General features: G+C 42.8%; 1 protein-coding gene across 1 annotated transcript in view; it reads left to right on the top strand.

Moving 5' to 3' along the window:
* The first annotated feature begins 22081 nt into the window (after nucleotides 1-22081).
* TMIGD1 (transmembrane and immunoglobulin domain containing 1) overlaps nucleotides 22082-25048 on the top strand; it is a 10699-nt gene continuing 7732 nt past the window's right edge. Inside the window, exons 1-2 of the mRNA XM_032428511.1 lie at nucleotides 22082-22163; nucleotides 24188-24466. Coding sequence (XP_032284402.1) covers nucleotides 22082-22163; nucleotides 24188-24466 — 361 coding nt within the window. The remainder of the gene's footprint in view (nucleotides 22164-24187; nucleotides 24467-25048) is intronic.

The following is a 25048-nucleotide window of genomic DNA, read 5'->3' as shown; positions in this document are numbered from 1 at the left end:
AAGCCCGACAGTTTCTGCCGATAACATGGCCAGGACTACACGTCCAATACCAAGTTCAATATGAGGCAGTGCTGCTTCTGAGTAGGTCAGATACTCAAGTTCAGAAACACTGGCTTTGGTTGGGAGCTGGAACACAAAAGTCTAGGAGCCAGAGATGGTTCAAAAGCTAGAGTGAAAAACGGGCTGTTGCTGACTCCAAGAAAAAAGACCTGGTAGCCAAGAAACAGACTGACCCAAGAATATAAACAACAGCCACCAGTTCTTAACGTTTCTATGTCCAAACACTGTCTTATTCATTTTTATGTTCATTGCTCCTCTGACTCCCACAATGACCCTGTAAAAAAGGTACTATTATGTTTTCATTTTCTAGACAAAGAAAACGAGGCTCAGGGCGCCTGGGTGGCTCAGTCGGTTAAGCATCTGCTTTGGCTCAGGTCATGATCCCAGAGTTCTGGGATCGAGTCCTGCGTTGGGCTCCTTGCTCAGTGGGGAGCCTGCTTCTCCCTCTCCCTCTGTGCCCTCTTTCTCTCTCTCTGAAATAAATACAATCTTTAAAAAAAAAAAAACCCACAAAATATCTATTTAAAAAAAAAAAAAGAAAGAAAGAAACAAGACTCAGAAAACTCACGTAATTTTCCTAAGCTCCGTAACTAAATTAAGTGGTTCAGCTAGGAGTTAAACCTAGGTATGTCTGAATTACATGCCGAAGGGTGACTTGTGGAAGAGTTCTACCATCACCAGCCTCTTCCTACTTTCCATTATATGCCCAAAGCCACCCTAAATAAATACACAGTCTAAGGAAACACAATTTGTTAATGCTGCAAATGCAATTTCAACACAAGACCTCCTTCCAACCAGATTGCTGCACCCTTGAGCTGCCCCAGTCTTATTCCAAAGGCGGGCTGGGAAGCGTCAACGGGTCTGAGACACAAGTGTAGACGTGGTCTTGCACCGTCCTTTCTCCAACTTTGGACTGTGGACAAGTGACACGGAGAATCAGGAACTGGTTGTGGTGGCTGGTGGCGCCGTGGTGGCAGAAATATCCACTTGCAGGGGCTACGGTTTTAGCAGTGAGGCAGTGTCCAGGGCCTCTGGGGAGCACGAGCCAACCTGTGGCATTCAGTGGTTCCACAGTTGTAGCCACAGGATCTTCCCGGACTGATTTATGGTAATATTTAGGCTGTGGTCCTGGTTACTGCTGGAACACCCCTCATTCTGACGATTCTCAGAGCCTATTTCTCCATCAGTCCCAGCAAGATCGCTTTAGGAAATTTTCTTTCATGCTTAAATCACCTAGAGTTAGTTTCTGCTGCTTGCAACTAAGAACACTGACTGAACAATGCTTAAATTTGCATTTTCATTGCCACTATCCCAGGGCACCATATTTCCAAAAGATTTTAAAAAGAACTAGTAGCTCAGGCCTCCTCGCCACCGTCACTCGTCACTCACTAACGCCAGGGCCGCCTCGAGCTTGCCAAGCCCAGCCCAAGGAGAAGGGGGGTAATTAAGGAGGTCTTTGTACCATGGCTGGTACAAAGCAGACTGCCTGCAAATGGACCTGCGGTAAAGCACAGAGGAAGCCAGTGGCTACAAAAGCCGCTCGCAAGAGTGCGCCCTCTACTGGACGGGTGAAGAAACCTCATCGTTACAGGCCTGGTCCCATGGCACTCTGAAATTAGACGTTATTAGAAGTCCATCAAACTACAGACCTATACCCCTGAAATAAATAATACATTATATGTTAATTAAAAAAAATAAGTCCACTGAACTTCTGATCCACAAACTTCCTTTCCAGAGTCTGGTGTGAGAAATTGCTCAGGACTTCAAAACAGATCTGCACTTCCAGATTGTAGCTATTGGTGCTTTGCAGGAGGCAAGCGAGGTCTATCTGATGGGCCTCTTTGGAGACACCAGCCTGTGTGCTATCCATGCCAAACATATAACAATTATGCCAAAAGACATCCAGCTAGCACCTGGCCTATGTGGAGAACGTGCTTAAGAATCCACTATGATGGGGGGCAACCAGGTGGCTCAGTCAGTTAAGCGTCTTACTCTTGATTTCAGCTCAGATCATGATTTCAGGGTCGTGGGATCAAGCCCCACGTCGGGCTCTGCTCTCAGCACAGAGCCCGCTTGTCCCTCTCCCTCTGCTCCTCCCCCCACTTGTGCTCCCTCTCTCTCAAACAAATAAATAAAATCTTAAAAAAAAAAAAGAATCTACTATGATGGGGGCGCCTGGGTGGCTCAGTCAATTAAGCTTCCTGCTCTTGGCTTCAGCTGGGGTCATGATCTCATGCGTTGTGGGATAGAGCCCGGTGTGAGGCTCCAGTTGCTTGTTGGGGAGTCTGCTTGAAGCTTCTCTCCCTCTGCCCCTCCCTGCATGCTCTCTCTCTCTCTCTCAAATAAATCAATAAATAAATCTAAAAAAAAAAAAGAATCCACTATGATGGAAAACATTTCATTCTTTAAAAAAAAAATTCTCTTCTTCCTGTTATTGGTAATTCTGAATGTTAGATATTTTTTTCCCATGGGATTAAAAGGCACCTAAGTATATGACTGCAAGTGGAAAAGTAGGGAGCAGAAATCAGGTATTGGCAGTTTTTCCATTTGTGTGTGTGTGTGTGTGTGTGAATTTTTAATAGAAAGGCAGGGACATAAAGCATTAACGCAAGTCAGAATGTTTCAGTGAACATGTTTCAGCAGTTGAACTTTATAACAATTACAAATAAACCTGTTAAGCAGTGGCTGGGTGGCTCAGTCGGTTGAATGTTTGCCTTCTGCTCGGGTTGTGGTCCCGAGGTCCTGGGATTGAGCCCTGGTTCAGTCTCCTTGCTCAGTGGGGAGCCTGCTTCTCCCTCTCTCTCCACCCTTCCCCCTTGCTCATGCTCTCTCTCTCTCTAAAAATAAATAAATAAAATCTTAAAAAAAAAAACCACACAAATAAACCTGTTAAATTTTTCTGGACAATGCCAGTATTTGGATTTTGGATTTTTTTAAAAAACAAGTAAATTTCTTTTTTTAAAAAGATTTTATTTATTTATTTGACAGAGAGGAGAGAGTGAGAGTATAAGCCGGGGGAGCAGCAGAGGGATAGGAAGAAGTAAGCTCCCCACTGAGCAGGAAGCCTGACACAGGGCTGGATCCCAGGACCCTGAGATCATGACCTGAGCCAAAGGCAGACACTTAACCAACTGAACCACCCAGGCACCCAAAACAAGTAAATTTCTTCTTTTTATTTTTATTAACATATAATGTATTATTTGTTTCAGGGGTACAGGTCTGTGATTCATCACTCTTACACAATTCACAGCGCTCACCATGGCACATACTCTCCCCAATGTCTATCACCAGACACCCCATCCCTCCCACGCCCCTCCACTCCAACAACCCTCAGTTTGTTTCCTGAGATTAAGAGTCTCTTATGGTTTGTCTCCCTCTCTGGTTTCACCTTGTTTCATTTTTCCCTCCTTTCCCCTATGATCCTCTGCCTTGTTTCTCAAATTCCACATATCAGTGAGATCATATGATAATTGTCTTTCTCTGATTGACTTATTTCGCTTAGCATAATAAACAAGTAAATTTCTTATTGACAGCAACTAACTGGTGTTTATAGCATTTTTATAAGTAGTAGATTACATCCATTCACTATACTTTTCTAACTGACTTGTCCTACGTGCAAGTACATGTTTTTAACATTGTCTGTCTTCTGTGCTATTCCTGTAAGTTTGCTATTAAATTATATTGAACTATATAAAAAAAAAAGAACTAGCAGCTCAAAAGTAGTTCATTAAAATATGAATACAACACCCATCTACTATTATACTTAATGGTAAAAGACTGAAAACTTTTCCTTAAAAACAGGAATAAGCCAAGGATGTCTGCTTTCACCACTTCTATTCAACATTATACTGGATGTTCCATTTGGGGCAATTAGACAAGAAAAAACAAATAAAAGTATTCAGATAGGAAAGGAAGAAGTAAAACTATATTTTTAGGTGATTTAATTTGATCTTATATACACAATATCCTTAATGGAGACTAATAACTATTAGAACTAATAAACAAGTTCAGCCAGGTTGTAGGACACATGATCAGCATGGAAAAGTCAACTGCATTTCTATACACTAGTAATGAACAATTTGAAAATGAAATTAAGAAAACAATTTCAGGGGCACCTGGGTGGCTTGGTCAGTTAAGCTGCTGCTTTCAGCTCAGGTCATGATCTCGGGGTCCCGGGATCGAGCCCTGCATCGGGCTCCCTGTTCAGCAGGGAGTCTGCTTGTCCCTCCCCCTCTGCCTACTCATCCTCTGTCTCTCTCTCTCTTTCTCTTTCTTTTTCATGCTCTCTCTCAAATAAATAAAATCTTTAAAAAAAAAGAAAAAACAATTTCACTTACAATGGCATCAAAAAAGTTAAAATACTTAGGAATCAATTTAACAAAATGACTGTAAGACTTGTACACCAAAAACTACAAAACATTATTGAAAGACATTAAAGCATATCTAAATAACTGGAAAAACATCCCATGCTTATGAATCAAAAGACTTGATTTTGTTAAGATGATGACACTCTAAATTGTTACACACATTCAGTGAAATTCCTATCAAAATACCAGTGTTCTCTTCTGCAGAAATTGATAAGTTGATCCTAATGTTCATATGAAAATGAAAGGGAGTTGGAATAGACAAAACCATCTTGAAAAAGAAGAACAAAGTTGAAGGACTCAGACTTCCTAATTTCAAAACCTAGTAAAAAGTAATCAAAACGGGCTCCTGGGTGGCTCAGTCGGTTGAGTATCTGCCTTCGGCTGGGGTCATGATCTAGGGTCATGATCTGGGGTCGTGATCCCAGGGTCCTGGCATTGAGCCCCGCATGGGGCCTTCTGCTCAGTGGGAAGTCTGCTTCTCCCTCTCCTTCTGCCCCTCCCCCAGCTTGTGCTCACTCTCTCTTATTCTCTCCACCTTTTTAAAAAAAGATTTTATTTATTCATTTGTCAGAGGGAGTACAAGCAGGGGGAGCGGCAGGCCGGGGGAGAAGCAGGCTCCCCGCTGAGCAAGGAGCCCGACACGGGACTCTATCCCAGGACCCCGGGATCATGACCTGAGCCAAAGGCAGACACTTAACTGACCCACGCGTCCCAATAAATAAAATCTTTAAAAAAAAAAAAAGTAATCAAAACAGTGTGGTAATAACATAAGTATAGACACATATAGATCAATGGAATGGAATTGAGTATTCAGAAATAAACCTTCCTGTTTTGGGTCAATTGATTTTTGGCAAGGGTATCAAGATCATTCAATGAAGAAAAATTAGTCTTTTCAACAAATGCTGCCCAGGCAACTAGATATCCATACACAAACGAATGAATGTGGACTCCTATCTCATACCATATGTAAAAAATTAACTCAGAATGGATCTTCGACCTAAATGTTAGAGCTAAAACTATAAAACTCTTAGAGGAAAACATAGGAGTGAATTTTTGTGATCTTGGATTAGACAATGTTGTCTTAGATATGACATCAGAAACATAAGTGACAGAAAAAAATAGGTAAATTATACTTCTTCAAAATTAAAAACACTTGTGCTTCAAAGGACACTATCAAGGAAGTAGAAGGACAACCCACAGAATGGGAGAAACTAGGTGCAAACCAGATGCCTGATAAGGGATTTGTATTTAGAATATATAAAGAATCTTATAACTCAACAATAAGAAGAAAAATAACTCAATTGAAAATGGGCAAGGGGTGCCTGGGTGATTCAGTCAGTTGAGTGTCTGACTCTTGGTTTCGGCTCAGGTCATGATCACAGAGTCGTGGGATCGAGCCCCACGCCCCATGTTGGGCTCTGAGCTCAGCAGGAGCAGGGAGTCTGCTTGAAGATTCTCTCCCTCGGCCCCCCCCCCATGTTCTCTCTCTCTCTCTCTTTCTCTCTCAAAATAAAAAAATCTTAAAAAAAACAAAAATGGGCAAAAGGTTTGAGCAGACATTTTTCCAAAGACGATGTACGAATGTCCGATAAGCACATGAAAAGATGTTCAATATTATTACTCACAAGGGAAATGCAAATGAAAACCACAATGAGATTGCTAAAGGGCATGGAGTGTCTTTTGAGGATGATGAAAGTGTTCCAAAACAGATTGTGGTGATGATTGCGCAACTGTGAATGTATGAAAAACCACTGGATGGTACGCTTTAAAAAAAAAATCTTATTTTTAAGTAATCTCTACATCCAATGTGGGGCTTCAACCTACCACCCTGAGATCAAGAGTCACATGCTCCACCGGCTGAGCCAGCCCGGTGCCCCTGGGCCCACTCTTTAAGTGGATGAATTGTATGGAGGTGAATTATATCTCAATAAAGCTGTTAATCAAAAAATTCACAATGAGCTGCCACTTTAAGCTTATTAGGATGGCTAAAATAGAAAAGACAGACAATAACAAATGATGATGAATATGCAGAAAAATTGCAACCCTCATACATTGCTAGGGGGATTGTAAAATGGTGCAGCCAGTTTAGAAATTTCTCAAAACGTTAGACATAGAGTTACCATAAGACCCAGCAGCTCCTCTCTTCTGTATATACACGAGAGAAACAAAAACACACGTCCGCACAAAACCTGTACATGCATGTCCGTAGCAGTGTTATTCGTGAGAGCTGAAAGAGGAAACAATCTAATTGTCCATGAACTGATGAAGAAATAAGCAAAATGTGTCATATCTATATAATGGAAAAATATTTGGCCATAAAAAGGAATGAAGTCATGATAGATGCCACAGCATGGAGGAATCTTGAAAACAACATGCTAAGTGAAAGAAGTCAGACATAAAAAACCACATGTTGTGTGATTACTTTTATTGGAAATGTCCAGAATAAGCAAACCTGTGGAGACAGAAAGCAGATTAGTGGTTTTCAGGGTCTGGAGGGAAGGGGGGAATAGAGAGTGACTACTAATGGGGGGAGAGGGTTTATTTTTGGGGTGATGAAAATGTTCTAAAATTTGATAACAGTGATGGTTGCACAACTCTACGAATATTCTGAAAGCCACTGAGTTGCACACTTTCAAAGGGCAAATTTTATGTGAATTATATCTCAATCAACCTGTTATTAAAGCTTTTTTAAAAAATCACGAATAGGGGTGCCTGGGTGGCTCGGTCGATTAAGCGTCCAACTCTTGATTTCGACTCCGGTCATGATCTCACCATTGTGAGGTCGAGCCCCATGTCAGGCTCCATGCGTGGAGACGGCTTAAGATTCTCTCTCTCCCTCTCCCCCTCCCCCTCCCTCTCTAAAAATAAAAATAAAATAAATAAAATAAAAATCACGAATACAGTAACGTGAATACCACAAATCAAAATAGCATTATAAAGTTAGTGAATAGCACTCTAGTGAAAATATAGAGCATGACTCTGTGTGTTATAGGATAGACATCTGAAAATGTAATTATTTTGCACAAGTAGGCAAAAAATAATAGTGCAAATAGTAAAAGGGATAGTGGGTATCTGAAAATTAGATATTCCTGGGCTAGCAATTTATTCATCTCTATTCCTCAGTTTATTGATTATTATGAACTTGTTCAGATATGAACATAAAGCCACCCAGGACTTTTTATTGTCTTTTTCAAACAAAAGATGGTGACCTCTCAATAAAGAAATAAAATTTTTTCTAGAATAAGAACAAATAATGCTTTCCAAATTGATGAATTTTGTTTCTAAAGGCAGACAGAAAATATCATAACTATAGCAACATTATTGAAATCTACACTTCCGCAGTAAAACAAGGCTATAAATCATTCTATTGCCAAAAAGGTCTAAATCCAATTACGGAGCTAATGACACATTTTATGCTTGAAGGGAAAGCAAACAAAAGTTGTTTATCTAGTGATGTTCTAGGCTGTTGCAAAAATTCAACAGCATACAATGTAAAAAAGCAATTACTATGTGTGCGCATCCTAAAAGATATTTCCCTTCACGTAGGAAGGAAAAGGCTGATGTTCTATGTACAAAACAGACCTTGGCATATGTGCGCTAAATATAGGAGGGAAAAATGCTCCATGACATTTTATTCTATTCATCGCTACAGATTCATGCTACGGGAGAAGAGAGTTTTCATCTATAATAATTATTTTGTGAAAAAATAGATGTTGGAGTCGATACTGATGGAAACCTGGCCATATGCTTAGCAAAGGAGAGCGTTATTCTAGGAATAAAAGGTTGCACCGGAATGCCAATCCACACAATGCTTCACTCACAGAGAACAAAGCAAACAACAGGTGCCCTGACCTTGACTCAGGGATGAAGGAAGGAGAGGAGATTGCAAATATGCAATGCGACCAGTGAGTGAATGCCTTTTCAGCATGTTGTGAGAAGAAACGAGACTCTGCTTCTCTAAGCAGAGGCATGTCGTCTGCTGCGGAAAGGCGCTCCCACACATTTTTTTAAATAAAGAAAGTGATTTATAGTATTTCTTCGTGACACTCACACTGCTTGCAGAGATATTTCTCTAATTTCAAGGGGATTATCTCAGCTCTGTGATCACATTCTTGCATGGCCTGAACCTGGCACTTCAAGGCTGAGATAGCAACAGGTTTTAAAAGTTGAGAATGGGAATAAATTCACAGAATTTCTAAGATTTAAACAACCTATATTCATTATTTACTGCTGCCTAAATAATTACCCCAAGACTCCACAGTTTGCAACAATAGACATGCTCTCACAGTTTCTGCGAGGCAAGAATCTGGGTGCAGCTTAGCTGGGTGACTCTGGTTCAGGGTTCCTCACAAAATTGTGGTCAAGCTACTGGTGGGAGCTACAGTCATCTCAAGGCTTGACTGGAGAAGGATCCATTTCCAAGCTTACTCAGGTGGCTGTTGGCAGGCCTCAGATCATCCCTGGCTGTCGGCTGGAGACAGCAGTTCATTGCCATGTGGACCTCCCCAAGGGCATCGCACAAGGGCAACTGGATTCCCTCAGTGAGTGTTCAAACAGAGAGCAAGACAGAAGCCAGAGTCTTTTTGTAACCTATTCTCAGCAGTGACATCCCACAGCTTCTGCCATATTCTCTTTGTTAGAAATGAGGCAGTGAGTCCTGCCCACACACAAGGAGAAGCGACTACACACAGGTATGGATAACAGGAAGGAGGGATCATTGAGGTCCTCTCAGAGACTGCCTGCCACAGTATCCATATACTTCCATGGGTGTGGCTTTCCCTGGATCAGGGGTGCCCCATGATTGACATGATTGACCAGGTCTTGGTCAGTGAAGCTCTCTACTCCTCCATCTGGCATGGCCTGAATTCTCAGTGCTCTGTGATCCAGGAGGCATACTTTGACCAACCATGTTAGTCATTGAAGATAGGTGCAAGGTCTAAATCAAACCCTAATTTGGAGTCCAATGCCCTTGGGTACATATCTATTAGAGATGTTTCCCCCTGCTTCCTTCAGTTGTGTGTTGGGACAGGTCTAAGCCTATTGCTCTTCTTTCCCGTGGCAGGGACAAAGGTTATCTTTAGATAGCATGCCTTCTTAGCCAGGATACATTGGGATACTAATTATCCCAATCCCTCAAATGGAGTTGGTCTGACCTGACCTGAGAGGTCAGTGGAGTGGGTGTGACCTGAGAGGATGTTTCATCTTTGTCCTTGGGAGTTGGCTCTCCAACATGTGTAATGTTTGTTTAGGCCAGTCAACCCCAAATAAGCAGATCTCTTATTGATCTGCTCCATCAAGGATTAGAGACAACTGGTTGTCCTTCAATCTCCATTTTCCTTTGTACTTAGTAACAAAATCCCAGATTATTAGCTGGGCACATGACCGCCTGGAGTGAAAACAACAATGATCGGTCTTCTTGCAGTGAGATGTGGTCACGTGACCAGGCTCTGGCCAATGACATATAAGCAGTAGTTGGTATGAGCAATATAAGTAGTTGGTGTGAGCTATTTCCAGGCAATAGCCTTAAGAAAGCAAAGCCCCGCTTTGCCTTTCTTCCTTTGTGTTGGCTATAATGTGGACGCCATGACTAGAACTCTAGCAGCCCTGTTGAGATAACCTCGGGATTAGAAGCCAAGCAGGCTAAAGCAATATGCAAGAAGGATACCATGGCATACCTTACCAATCCTGGGATGACTATCTCTGGACTTCTTAAAATATGAAAGAGAAATAGATTTGCATTTTTAAGTCATTTCTAGATTTTTCTGTTACTCCTAACTGATTCTAGTCCTGATGATGTGGCTTTGTTCAAGTCCAGACCCTCAGTGTATACAACTCAAATCTAGTCTTGCCATGACCTGCGCTCCCCCACTACTTCCTATGATATTCTTCTAGTAGGTAGGTATTGTCTCTAAATATAGGGCAAAGAGTTCAAGCAAACATTGCCAGGTTCCCCCTGGCAACCCCACAATCTGCAGAGAGGGGGACGTTCCTGCTGAACTGTAGGGATGAGGCTAGGTTAGGGCAGGGGCTGGTCCTTGGGGTTCTCTTTAGATAGCAGGACCAGCAGGTGCCTGTGGGGCTCAGAACTGAGCTCTCCTGCCATCTGTCCTGGGTGTTGCCCAAGCGCAGGTTCCAGATGTGTAGGTCAAGCCCTTGTCTAACTCAGCTATGCAGAGCCAGCAGGTACCTTTAAGAACAAGGAGTGGGACTTGCCAGGGACAAGGAAGTACATATAAAAGACAAGTGAAGCTGTATTCTGGAAGAAGGCAGGGACTGGGCACAAAAGTCCGTATCAAGCACCAACGTGGACAGTGTTTGCGTTGTGTGTGTAATGTCAGCCAGAGGGCCCTGGGAAACAAAGGCCACGTCTGTTTTCCTTTCATGGCCTCTGCTTCTCGGTGTCAATTACTTTCTCTAATGGAACCCACACCCAGGCTTATGCCAGGGCTATGCTCAGCTCCCACTCTCTTTCTCACCGCATGCCAAGGAAATAACTTGGCTCCAGGCACACATGGGGGGGGCATTTCTGGGGTATTTTGTGCTGATGATAGACCCCAGAGTATCTACCAGTTTCTTGGGTCCATCACCTCCCTAATGTAAAATGCAAGTCCTGTTTTATAGGAAGGGCAGGAATTCACCTTAGGCAATAGGAGAATTTCAGCAAACCTGCTATCAGAATTCTGGACTGTGCATATTTTTTAATGCTTCTGAACTACACTTACCTTTAGCTTCATAAACTTCACTCCAGTATCTTCAGACCGTTCTCTGTTGGTAGACGCTGGCCCAAGAATACCTCTAGCTCAAAATCCATTACCCAGTGCCTATTATTTTTTAAATATATTTTCCAAAATGAGGCAGAGGGACACTCACTGGCCCAGAAGTGGTCAGCGGGATGGAAAAGCTGTGCGTCCTCAAGTCAGACAGACCCGCCGTGAAACCAGGACCCTCACGCTGGAGTCCAAAGGTAGTATTTATAGTTGTGGAATAAGAAATAAAGGAGTATGTGCATGACTTGGAGTTACAAAGGTTACTAGCTGAGGAAGTAAACATATTGATAAAGACTTAATGGGAAGCAGTGGGGGAGGTGAAAGGGAAATGTTTTTAGCACACCAGATCCTTATCTTACATAGCAGGAAACCAACTGTTACATCAAATGATGGTATTTTTTCAACAAATTTTTATGATGTCCTAAAGCAATGAGGATACAGACATAAAACAAACTAAACAAAGTCACTACACTCATTCTACTTATAAGCCTATTGGTTAAAGATAGAGATATTAAGAAGGAACAGTAGAAGTCTAAAAAGAGTTGCCTTGGGGCACCTGGGTGGCTCAGTCAGTTGGTTAAGTGTGTCTGCCTTCAGCTCAGGTCATGATCCCGGGGTCCTGGGATGGAGCCCCATGTCACGCACCCCGCTCAGCGGGGAGTCTGCTTCTCCCTCTCCCTTTGCCCCTCCCCACTTTGTTCTCTCTCATTCACTCACTCTCTCTCTCAAATAAATAAATAAAATCTTTAAAAAAAAAAACAAAACAAAAAGCGTTGCCTTGGGGAGCAGATTTAGGAGAGGCTGTGCGTGGAGAGAAATAGGACAAGGGATTGATTTTCCTGCAAGTTCTGCCATATTATGTATATATTAGATATGTTAAGTTACTACTAAAAAATTATACTACCTATTAGCTATATATCCTTGAATACATGACTTAAATTCCCTGGGCCTCCATTCTTTTGTCTGGAAATTGGGGATAATAATGATCTCCTCAAAGACTATTTGTTACAGGAATATCTGCCTAAAGTAGACACGAAGATGTCAGTCCCCGTCTTATGTCTCCCATATAATATTTTGCAGTTCAAGACTTTCAGGCTGGGAAGTGACATAACGTTCCTGGGTTCTGTCCATCTGACACAAAGATGCTCATCTCCAATTTCTCCGAGGGCTAGGGGAACAGGATGTGCATTGGTGAGAACCTGCATCTTGAAAGAACACTGACCGAATATTAACATGATTTCCACTTGGACAATACCATGCAAGTTGCTGATACGGTCTGTACTTCTCACTTACGGACAGCTCAGGTGATTTGCTGTCCTGACTATATTATGGCCTCAGAAGCTTTCACAATTGGCTCCTTAATCCCTGAGGTAATGAAGACTTCACGATATAAGGGAGAGAACAACTGTGAATTCAAGAGAGAGAGAGAGAGAGAGATCACTGTCTGGGATCAGGATCTAAGTAGTAGAAAAACACTAAAAATGTCAACACAGAACCAGGAAGATTGCTGACATCCCAGCTGGCTACAAAGGGGAAGTGTACAAATGTGATCCTTTGTGTGTTTACCCATACACAAATACACACGCACAGGGTGGCACGCTTTCAGGTTCTGCGGTCTGTCCGGGGCCGGGGGGGGGGGGGGCAGTGAGGGATGGTTTTAAGGGTAAAGTAACGGCAGTGATGTGCTGGGAAATATCTAACAACCAGTCCCGGCGGGCAGAGCCCTGAGTTGTAGCAGTTGCCAATTTCAGTGGTGTAAATACTCCCAGCGTGGCTGATTTCAAGCTACCGGGTTGCAGTAGCTGAATGCAGAATGGAGAAGAAATGCGCAGAGTCAGCTCCTACCCGCGGGTACCAGTCAGTTCCAACATATTGCGGGCTGCAGGTTTCCAGCACTGTTCTCTTTCAGAAAAAACTCCCAGCTCCTTACACTCACCTGCTTCTAAAGTTGTGGATCTTGATTTAGTTTGGATTCCAGAATCCATCTATACCTCCCAAACAGCATTGTTCATTCAACCCTGATTAATTATTTACTCTTTTGTAAACTTCATGGCCTGTCACAGCTCGTAGGAATTCTGGGACTGAAGTATTTCCCCCCACCCTAAATCTACACAATGGTTGGCAAGACCACTTGTTTACTCAGAAAGCAGCCAACAGGATGCTCCAGGCGGGTCAGTGAACCACCCTGCCCCTCAAGGTTTGGCAAGCTCCCGATGGCCACGGAAAGCTCCAGGCAGGCAAGAGGGAGCTCCCTCACTTCTGGTGCCCCCACAGTTACAGTTCTTTAGCAATTAAGCGGCTGCCTCGTTGTTTGACACATGTATGAACCTCTTCCTCATCCCACAGGAAACTCTCCCTCATTAGTCTCCAGGGCGGCCTCCCTCTGACACTGGCCCCGGCCCCCTTCCTCTCTGAAATCCGGTATCCTGGAACCAGAGGAGCTACATCCAGGCCCTAGGAGGCCTGGTGTTTATAGACTTGGGGGATCACCTTCTTTAAAGAAAAGAATCCAACCTTATAAATATAAAGCTACTAGGGTCAGGGCCTTTAGAGCAGGCAAATGGGAGTCTCCAGCGGAAGCTTCACTCGCTTCCGGTAAATGCGCCTCTGTAGCCAGACTGTGTTCCAAAGAGAGCTGGACGTTTGCCTGGTGACGGTGAGCGGGGAAACGTCGTGTGTGTGTGGTTTTTTTTTTTCTTTGTGGAGGAGAAGGAAGCTCCAAACCCGTGCTGCTTAAAAACTCTGCCTTTGAGGGCGCCTGGGTGGCTCAGTTGGTTAAGCCACTGCCTTCCGCTCAGGTCATGATCCCGGAGTCCCGGGATCGAGTCCCGCATCGGGCTCCCTGCTCAGCGGGGAGTCTGCTTCTCCCTCTGACCCTACCCCCTCTTGCGCTCTCTCTCTCACTCTCTCTCTCAAATAAATAAATAAAATCTTTAAAAAAAAATAAAAAATAAAAATAAATAAATAAATAAAAACTCTGCCTTTGAGCCTGATACCAGAAGACATCGTCCAACGTCCAAGGAAGCCATTTCATGCTGCGTCACTCTCGCTGAATCACGTGGCTGCTCCCCCCACCCCCTGCTCGGCCGGAATACAACCGTAGGCCTGTAACCGGCCGCGACCTTCCCCAGCGGCTCGGGGAAGCATCTTCTCCAACCCCTAGCAGTCTAACTTCAAAACCACTGCAGATGAGAGGGACCTCTAGTGGTCAATCGCAAAGGTCACATCCCTGCCACGTTCTCCCTCGTCTCTGAAAGGTGTTCCGGTCTGTCAACCCTGGGTTGTCCGTTCCAAGACGTAGAACGAGGAAAATGTAGGCTAGATCAGAAGGATTTTTGGTTTTGATGTAGGCAGGTTGTGGAGGGTCGGATGACATCTCCGTGTGGTGTGTAGATGACGGAGGGGATGTTTGCAGACAAAATCTACTCATCTCCGAGGGACAGCGGGCCCAGGGTTGTGCCGGGGAGTGAAGGGATAGAGAGGAAGCAGAAATGGGACCTCAGCCGAGAGTAATAGATGTTTTGCATTTTGAAGGTGGGGCATACTACTGTGAAAGAGTGGGTTTTAATCTCTTTTTTAAAAATCTTGACTCCTTTGAGAAGCTAATTAAAAGCCAGAAAGCATCTCCTCAGAAAAATAACCGTCCGCACATACATTTTTGCCTGAAATTCAGGAAGTTCACTGACACTCTAAGGCACATCCATGGTGGTTCAAGAAGCCAAGTCAAACTCTGAAATACGGCATTTGGATAAGAATGCAGTGGAGCATCCAGGAATCTTGAATGGATTCTAACCCCTGTGTCGCTTTGGACAAGTCTCCTTACCTCTCTGAGCTTCATTTCCTCATCCATTAAAAAGAGGAAGGGTAGATAGATGTAGGATTTCCAGATAAAAGACAGGATACTTAGTTAAATCTGAATTTCAAATAAATACAGATTTTTTTTTTTAGTACAACTATATCCCAAATATTGGCTTTGTTATGAACCAACAGATAGTAGTTGCACAGGACATACTTAGACTAAAAAAGTGTTCATTGTTTACCTGGATTTAAAACTTAACAGGGGTCCTGTATTTTTATTTGCTAAATCTGGCAACCCTAGACAGGTGGCCTCTGAGGTCTTGATTTAAGGTCTAAGATTTTCAGTGATGAAAGAATCCTAAAGGAGACTAGGAAGTTAGAGGATCATTAATCACTGTTTAAGCTAGAAATTCTGAAGTCCCATGACTGAGTGTAAGCGGTTTATTTTTTTTATTTTTAAAAGATTATTACTTTCTTTTTTTTTTTTTTTTTAGTAATCTCTACACCCAACGTGGGGCTTGAACCCACGACCCCGAGATCAGGATTCACATGTTCTTCTGACTGAGCCAGCCAGGCACCCCTGAGCTTAAGCAGTTGAGTGGACACCGTGTTGGATTCTGGATGGAAAAGTCACCACACTGGGTCCCTGCATTGCTCAAAGAACCACTCTATTGTCGCTAGGCTGTGACTGCCAGATTTCCAGCTTTTCTGTCACTTTAAAACCCTCAATGCATTCCCAGTGACCAGCTAGATGATCCTCCTGGCTTGCAACCCTCCAGCCATTTGCCAAGCTGCTGCCTCTGTTGCATAAAGCTTGGTGACAGCAGATGTGAAGGCTATGGCTTGAAGACCTTCGGGAATGGCCCTGGTTAAAAAATGGCTTAAAACCTGTGCCTCTCAGGCCTTTCCTACATGCTGGTTGCTTGGTTCCCTCTCCTGTTCTTCATCCCCGTTCCATAGGACGTACTGTGGGGCCCGTGCACCTGCAGAGTCCATCTCCCACAGACGGCCCTGTGTACACATTCTCTTCCAGGGGAGCACCCAGCTTGCACCCCTAATTTATCTCCAAGTGGGTATCCTCCTCATCTCTTTCTCCCTTCCTTTCTCTTCCCTCCGTTCCTCCCTCCCTCCCTTCCCTCCTTTTGCTGATGTTTCTGGAGCACCTGCCATGCAGTAGGCTCTATGCACATTCCCCTTAGCTGAGGAGCTTCCATCTCCATCACTCTCACCAGCACTTGGTCTATAGTCTGTGGTTCCCAAAATGAGAATCCTGAACACTGTGTCCGTCACCTGGTAGGTTGTTAAAGATGAAAATCCTGAGTCTCATCAGAACTGGTGAAGGAAAGGTGCCCAGAGACTCCCCAGGTGTTTCTTTTCTTTTTTTTTTTTTAAGATTTTTTTATTTGACAGAGAGAGAAAGAGAACACGAGCAGGGGGAGGGGCAAAGGGAGAGGGAGAAGCAGACTCCCTGTGAGCAGGGAGCCCAACACGGGGCTCTATCCCAGGACCCTGGGATCATGACCTGAGCTGAAGGCAGAGGTTTAACTGACTAAGCCACCCAGGCGCCCCTCCCCAGGTGTTTCTTATGCTCACCAAAACCAGCAGGCTCTGGCTGCCAGGTCTTGGACCCCCTTCTCTGTCCAGAAGTGCACGGGGCCGGATGAGGAGCAGATTGGTTTCCACTCCCAGGAATTTCCAAATTCGAGGCTGCCTCTCTCCTCTCCCTCTGGGCCTGACCTACTTGGGGGAGATGTCAAGTCCTAGACTACTTAGGCTTAATGGTTAACTACTAGGCTTCACTATTTATGGCAGAATTGTTTCCCCTTTCTGTCAGTTTTAGGAAAGAGAAATGTTCCAGGAATGACTTTTATGACCTTGGACAAAACTCATCACTTCTTTCACTCTCCAGAAGGGGCGCCATGATATCATTTTTGAAAAATCTGAACTCCCTCTCCAGCACTGAGTGCACTCTACCTGGCTCCTACTCATTATTAACTTTCCCTTCTAGAACGTAAGGCCCTTCAAGACGAGGAGCTTTGTTTTGCAAATCTTTGTATCTCTCGGGGTACCCACTTAATTTTGTGGAATTCGGGGAGCACCATCCATCTTGTAGACATCATAGATTTGTGTAGTTAGTAAAGCAATTTTCCACAGATGTAAGGAGATGACTTGAGAAGCCAAGTCTTTTATTTATGCATGATAAAAACATCATATTGGCTTGGATGACACTGGCCCTCCCAATGTTTAGAGTACTCAGCACATAGGGGGTAAATATCTGCTAAATACTTTCCCTCAGATTTTAGTTATGAAAATGTCAAATATACAGAAAAATTGAAACTGGGTAACTATTTAACCCTATCTAGATTCTAGATTCAGTAGGTGTGAATATTAGCTTATTATTTGCTTTGTGTGTGTGTGTGTGTGTGTTTGCTGAATCATTTGAAAGTTAATTGCAATCCTCATGACACTTAACCCATAAATATTTCAGCAGGTATCTCCTAAGAATTAGGACAGTCTCCTACATAACTGCAATTCTATCATCACACCTAAGAATAATTAACCATTATTTCCTAAAATCATTTAGAAACAGAAGTTGGTATTGGTGGCCTGCCCACATGCCCTTGGCCTGCCTAGAGGTCACCTGCCAACAGTTCCCGTATAGCAAACAGGTGACTTCCTGAGTGTCTCCCCCTGAACCTTCATGGCTGGATCAAAACAGTGCACTCCACACTCATACGCTGGGCTAGAGATGCTGGGGAGTCAATACCCCAACAGTTGTTCCTTAACCAGTGATGGAAAGAAGTTGGTGGGTAAACACCTGAGCTTCCTTCCTCTCATGAGTTGACTCTGAGTTGTGCTCCAAAGTGTCTACAGTGATGGTCGCCCACAGCACTAACCTGCTCATTAACACACCCTTTGTTGGTTGTCCTTCCTTCCCTACCTCACTTCCTTACTGTGCTTCCTGAGATCACCTTTAAATAACTACTTGCAGCCAAAGCTTCTGTCTTAGAGTCTGCTCTGGAGGGACCCAGAACCAAGACATTGGTTCATTGCAAAATTCACTTACAAATGATGATAGTAAAACACACTGTTCTTAGATCCACAGAGAAGCAAACTCCAAACCTGCTTAGATGGTGCTTGCAACTCAGCCACGGAAACCACTCTTAGCTACGATTCTTACTGGAACAATGCTATATGCTGAGGCTGTGTTTATTATGTCCTGCCCAGGCTGTGTTAGTAATATAATGATAGCTACTGCTAATTACGAGCTTACTGTGTGGGTGCTTCACATACTTTACTTCACCTACTCCTCACAGTGACTTTGTAGGGAAGGCATTATTATTATATTATTGACGAAGAACTTGAGGCTCATGGAGGTTAAATAACTTGTTGAAGTCACACGACTAGCAAGAGGCAGATCTCTGGTATGCTTCACCACTGTGTTAAAATGTGCAGATAACCATAAATCTTCTTTTATTCTATTCTTGTATAAATAAGAACAGTAGTGCCGGCCAGATAACACTATATAGAACAGTGTAACAGCACCATAAATGTACATGGTTTTTAACCAATAAAAGAGTTCTCTTCAGGGGCGCCTGGGTGGCTCAGTCGTTAAGCGTCTGCCTTCAGCTCAGGTCATGATCCCGGGGTCCTGGGATCAAGTCCCGCATCGGGCTCCCTGCTCAGCGGAAAGCCTGCTTCTCCCTCTCCCACTCCCCCTGCTTGTGTTCCCTCTCGCTGTGTCTCTCTCTGTCAAAATAAATAAATAAAATCTTTAAAAAAAAAAAGAGTTCTCTTCAGTTGCTGATTCTTGAGAGTGTAACACAAGGATTCCCTAAACATGTGAGGATCTCAAGGGGATAAAACTTTTCCCTGCCTTATAGGATCTCATTAATCTTCAAAAATTGCCTTCCTTTCTGGCTTGAGATCTCCCTGGTTCACCTTGTACTTCTCCTGCCCCAGACCTGATATCAGCTGTTTCTTCAAGGAGTCCTAGTTCATTGTAGTGAGGAATGATATTAAAGCCCAGATTCTAGGTACTAGGAGTTCTTTTCTACCGGATTGGCAGTGTTTCTAGCCATTCCAAGCTGTACACCTAGAAAAAAACTGCATTTTTAAAAATCGTTTTCAGTTCTGTTTACCATTACAGTGTTTTACTTTGTTCTTTGATTTTCTGATTAGGTCTTTTTTTCTCTCTTATACTGAAATTCTTGATATTTTTTTTAAGATTTATTTATTTATTTGTTTGAGAGAGAGAGAGTGAGTGAGAGAGAGCACAAACCAGGGGGAGGGGTAGAGGGAGAGGGAGAAGCAGACTCCCCCCCCCCCCCCCCCCCCGCTGAGCAGGGACTCCGATGCGGGGCTCGATCCCAGGACCCTGGGATCACGACCTGAGCCGAAGGCAGATGCTTAACCAACTGAGCCACCCAGGTGCCCCTAAAATTCTTGATTCTTAATGTTATTAACTCAAAAATGTGTTTATCCTTCACTATAAGGAAAATAATTTCAAATAATAAAACTAATAATAATATTACCAAGAAAATGACTGAATGAAATTTAAAATGTCTTTTTAGTTCTTTTTGTCCTTGCAGGGCTCTGAACTATGTTCTAAAGTCACCAGAAATAAATCATTTCTAGGTGTTGTACAAAAAACCCCACAAAAAACAAAAACAAAAAACCCCCAAAAAACAAAAAAAACTTTTCCCTTGGCTTAGTACAGCTTATGTACCAAGCATGAGTTACCAGTGGCAAATATTTTTCCAGCATGATTTAAGTTATGGAATCTTCCAATATTTTGGCCGCCATATTCAAGTTAGATAACTTTGATAATCTGACAGCCTGAGAATGGTAAGGGGGTAAGTCTGAGGAGAGGGTTGGTTTTCACAGCAGCCGAAATATTGGAAGATTCCACAACTTAAATAATGCTGGAAAAGTATTACTTGCCACTGGTAACCCAAGTCCGGTGCATTATCTAACTTGAACATGGCAATGTTCAGTGAAATATGTTACACATTTTTGCATAAGGTCAGGTTTTCCTGGAATAATTACATCCCTGTTAGCAATGTGTGCCCCACCTAGTAATTTAGGGACACATGAAAAGTTAGATCTGAAGATGTCTTTCCTAGTTAGTGTCTTCTCTACGAATCCATAAAAAGAAACAGACTTTGAACCCAATTTATTTTGCTGACTTGATTCTACTGTCATAAAGTGTTTAAATTCAAGTAGTATAAAGATGGTAACAGGGAAGGATTCAGGGTTCCAGATGAAGGAACAATTGGCCAAGGAAGTCAGCTTTTCAGAGCTCAGCAGGTAAGCAGTAAAACTTTGTCTTGTATAGGAAGTTAAAAACAAGTCAAGTAAAGGAAATTCATTTTGAAAGGATGCTGTCTGGTATGGTGGAAGGGAAGGGGAGACATTAATCCTCCTCCTTAATTAATAGGGCCGGGTAGGGTCTGCCAAGGAGCTCACACTCTCAGTTCTTATTAGGCACCTACAGTGGACAGTGCTTGAGAAAACTCTATTAATGACCCAATTCTGAAATCATCACTGTTATAGTGTTAAGATAGAAATCTGTTTGGCAAGGTTTTAAAATTACAAAAGAATTGATTTTTTTAAAAAAGATTTTATTTATTTATTTGAGAGAGAGAGACAGAGATAGCGAGAGAGAGCACAGGCAGGGAGGAGAGGGAGAAGCAGGCTCCCCCCTGAGCAGGGAGCCCGATGCGGGGCTCGATCCCAGGACCCTGAGATCATGACCTGAGCCGAAGGCAGACGCTTAACCAACTGAGCCACTGAGGCTTCCCAGAAGAATTGATGTTAGTACTAAATGTATCTTATTGAAATATTGACGTAGGGTTGCCAGTCAGAAAGGGTGAGTCTGGCAGGAATGAAGCTTGCTCCTGTCAGGACCGGCCTGGGATGGGGAGGAGCAGAGCCTGCCTACAGAAGTCCTAGGCAGGTTAATATTTGAATTATATTCCAGCTCTTGAAGGTTAATATTTGTATTAAGGGGACAAAACTTCAAGTCCCTAATGTCTGTGGAGAGGGCTCAGAAGGGATTAATGGCAGCTTCTTAAAGGAGGAGAGTATCAGTCTATGCAGTAGGGTGCTTAAGAGTCTGGCCTTGGGAGTCCAGAGTTCGAATCCTAGCCCTGACATTTCCTGTGTCCAGGATCTTGGGCAAATTATATAATCTCTCCAAACCTTTAGAAATGACCTCAAGAGGGTTGTTAGGGACTTCACTGAGATTGGAATAAATATGTAGAGTGTTTAGCACAGTGCCTGTTGCATAGAAAGCATTCAACATGTGTTCCTACTGTATTCGTGTGGTACTCTTGAAAGGTGGTAATACATACATGTTTTTTCCAGATAAAATGGAAAGAATCTAGGGAGAGGGATAGCAGCAGCAAAAGCATAGAAGGAAAAAAAGGAGGACTTTATTATCCATTATTTTTAGTCTATACTGGGTTAAGCAGAATGTGTATCCCAAGGGGGAGGGTGGTGGTGGGATAGGGGGGAAAGCAGAGAGATTAACATGATTTCAGACCAGAGACCATGTTGCAGTTGAGTCTTTTCTAGGGTATGAACCATTTGAGTCTATGGAATTTGGAGCAGTCTCAAAAACTCTCTTTAGCAGAGAGCAACTTTTACAAAAATTGCCCAAGAGAGGCTTTCAAAATCAGAATTACTACAGCTCAGTAGAGACTGTCTGTGAATGAAGCAAGTTTCTTCTCTCTTTCTGTTAAAATGACATTCTATCAATTTCTCCAGGGAAGACTGGCTCCACTTTCCCCAGGACTGCCCTATAGCTTCCCTATATCTTATAGCCTATTTCCTTGTGGTTTTCTTTTTCTTGCCTTAAAAAAAAAAAAAATCCTTAATACTAAAAGTACTTTGAACTCAATAATCAGAACAAGATTGTTTAATTAAAAACTAGGAAAAGTACTGTTACAGTTGGGATGACTCATCTGGGATTTTATTTTAAATGCCTAATAGACAAGAGGAAGGTTCATAAACTCAGTACAGACCAAAGTACAGAACCAACTACACCCTTTCTCCCCCAGCAGATCAGACGTAAATTTGTTAAAGATGGCGTGGAACATCAGTGGCCTAATGAGAATGTGCAGATTTCTTCTCTTAGTGATTTTGTTTCCGCCCTGTGAGGTGACAAGTAAGTTGATATTCCTTTGGTCTCTTTGTAAATAAACATTTCCGATTAAAACACGATCCGTGGGCATTGGGAAAATCCAAAATCCAAATCTCCAAATACACAGTTGGTATGGCTCAGAGTAGAGGAGTCAGACAACATGATAAGACATGAAATGGAAAAATATTTTTATGGTTCTGATATTATAAGACAGAGTAAAATATTCTATTCTCTCCAGAGCCACAGCCGGAGTTTTTCTACATTTTAATGCATTTCATTAGTAATGACATCCAAAATAAGCTCTTCTGTTTATGTGAGCATACCAGTTACAGGAAAATCTTGCCTGCATTTGTTCTCTCCCCCAACCTGGAAGTAGATCCCCTCCCCCACAAACCCCAATTTTAAAAGTAATACATAGTCCTTGTAAAAAAACAAAATTAGGAAATATATAAAAGGATAAAGAAGGCGTGCCTGGGTGGCTCAGTCAGTTGAGCGGCTGACTCTTGATTTTGTGGGATCGGCCTGTGTCAGGCTCAGGCTCATCGGGAAGTCTGCTCGGGATTCCCTCTCTCCCTCTCTCTCTGCCCTTCCCTACCCTGCTCACGTGTGAGCGTCTTCTCTCTCTCTCTCCCTCTGTCCCCCCCAAAATAAATAAAATATTTAATAAAAAAAAGAATAAAGAAAACTAAATTCCATCATCCAGAGATAACCACTCAACAACATTTTGATATATATTCTTCCAGATTTCTAAAAAAATACTAGGCAGCAATCACATTGTTTTCACCAGTAGTTTATGCATTTTTAAAATTTTTTTTAAAGATTTTATTTATTTATCTGACAGAGAGACACAGCGAGAGAGGGAACACAAGCAGGGGCAGTGGGAGAGGGAGAAGCTGAGCAGGGAGCCCCACACAGGACTTGATCCCAGGATCCTGAGATCATGACCTGAGCCGAAGACAGACGCTTAACGACTGAGCCACCTAGGCGCCCCTAGTTTATGCATTTTAAAGGAAAAGTTCATATGTTTACAGACTATATTAACAAATGTTATCTCGGGGGCAAGTCTGTGGCAGCTAAAGGCAATTTTAGCTTCTGTTACTTGCTTCTGAACCAGGGAAGTAAGAACTGAAATTCAGGTATGTTACAGTGAATGGATTTCTGAAAATCAGAGATGAAAACCAACTGCTATATATTCTAATCATCTACTCTACAACAACTCATCTATGCTACAAACCACAGCTGTTTAAACATCAATTATTGTTCAAACATCAGAAATAGAAGACCAAATTTTCCACAATCCCATCACCTAATCAGAAATCTTTTCAAATCAGCTTTTGTCCATACTCAATTGCATATTCAATTTTTATATACTTACAATAATTACTAGAGATGTAATTTACATTCTGCCTATTCACCTAATGTGTCTTAAGTATTTTTCAATTTTGCTGTTGTCCTTTTTCGTTTGTATTTCCCCAATTCCACCCCCTTCCTTTGCTACTTTCAACCCCTTGAAGTAAACAATTTAAGTCTGGAAAGCATTTCTCTATTTTTTTCTCTATTTTTATCAACCCTATTCAGTGTACACACTGAGATTTTTCCCAAGACTTTTCCTCTTAAATGCATGTGTGCGTGCATGTGTGTGCGCGTGTGTGTGTTTGTGTGTAAATGGGGTAATTCTGTGCATGGTAGTTCTCAAACTTCACTGCACATTAGAATCACCTGAAGGCTTTTTGCAAATGCAATGCCCAGATTGCACTCATATCAATTAATCAGAATGTCTGGGGGTGGGAGCAAGCATTAGTGTTTTTAAAGATCCCCAGGTGAGTCCAATGTGTAGCAAAATCTGGTAACCATCATTTTAACATTTTGCTTCTTTTAGTTACATTATGGAACTTTTCCCTTGTAAAATCATATAGATCAATATGACTATTTTTAATTATTACAGAGTATTTCATTGCACTTGTGTAATGTGATTTGTTTAACCTATCTCCTGATTATACCGTTTAGATCATTCACTTTAGGTTAATAGTTTCTTCCTGCCCTCCCAGGTTCTGTTTTAACTGTGAATGATAGAACTGAGAACTATATTCTGGACACTTGGCTTGGCTCCCAAGAATCTCTGAAGTGTGCTGTTCAAAACCACACCAGAGAGGAAGAACTTCTCTGGTACCGAGGAGAGGGGACAGTGGACTTGAAATCTGGAAACAAAATCAACTCCAGCTCTGTCTGTGTCTCTTCCATCAGTGAAAATGACAACGGAGTCACCTTTACCTGCAAGCTGCAGAGCGACCAGTCGGTGTCCGTCTCGGTGGTGCTGAATGTCATTTGTGAGTGAGGGGGAAGAAACTGCTAGTCTGTGTTGTCTGCACTATATTAAGTGGTACTTGAAACCTGGGACTAAAGAGTGTGTGCATTTTCACATTTGCTTGGTGTTGCCTCATTGCCCTATTTATGCTCCCACAACAATGCACGAGGGTGCCTATTTCCCTACACCCTCATGAGCACTGAGTATCCTCAAACTCTAAGAATTTGCCGGCCTGATGTGGAATTTTATTTTCATTTTCTAAATTAAGAATGAGGGTGTCCACCCTTTCATAAATGTATTGGCTGTTCATGTTTCTTTTCTGCGAAATGCCTGCTCATGTCCTTTACCCATTTCTGTATTGGGTTATTTGCCTTTTTAAAATTGGTTTGGCTAGGGGTGCCTGGGTGACTCAGTTGGTTAAGTGACTGACTCTTGATTTTGGCTCAGGTCATGATCTCAGGGTTGTGAGATTGAACCCCCCCACCCGACCCCGACGAGCCCTGCGTGGAACCCCATGTGGAGTTCTGTGATGGGTCTGGAGCCTGCTTAAGATTCTCTCTCTCCCTCTCCCTCTGGCCCTGCACCCACACACACTCTCTCTCTC

Source organism: Phoca vitulina, unplaced genomic scaffold, assembly GCF_004348235.1.
Source record: "Phoca vitulina isolate PV1807 unplaced genomic scaffold, GSC_HSeal_1.0 scaffold40, whole genome shotgun sequence".
NCBI classification, from domain to species: domain Eukaryota; kingdom Metazoa; phylum Chordata; class Mammalia; order Carnivora; family Phocidae; genus Phoca; species Phoca vitulina.
The sequence above is the reverse complement of the archived record's forward strand: the minus strand, read 5'-3'. Positions and strand labels throughout refer to the sequence as shown.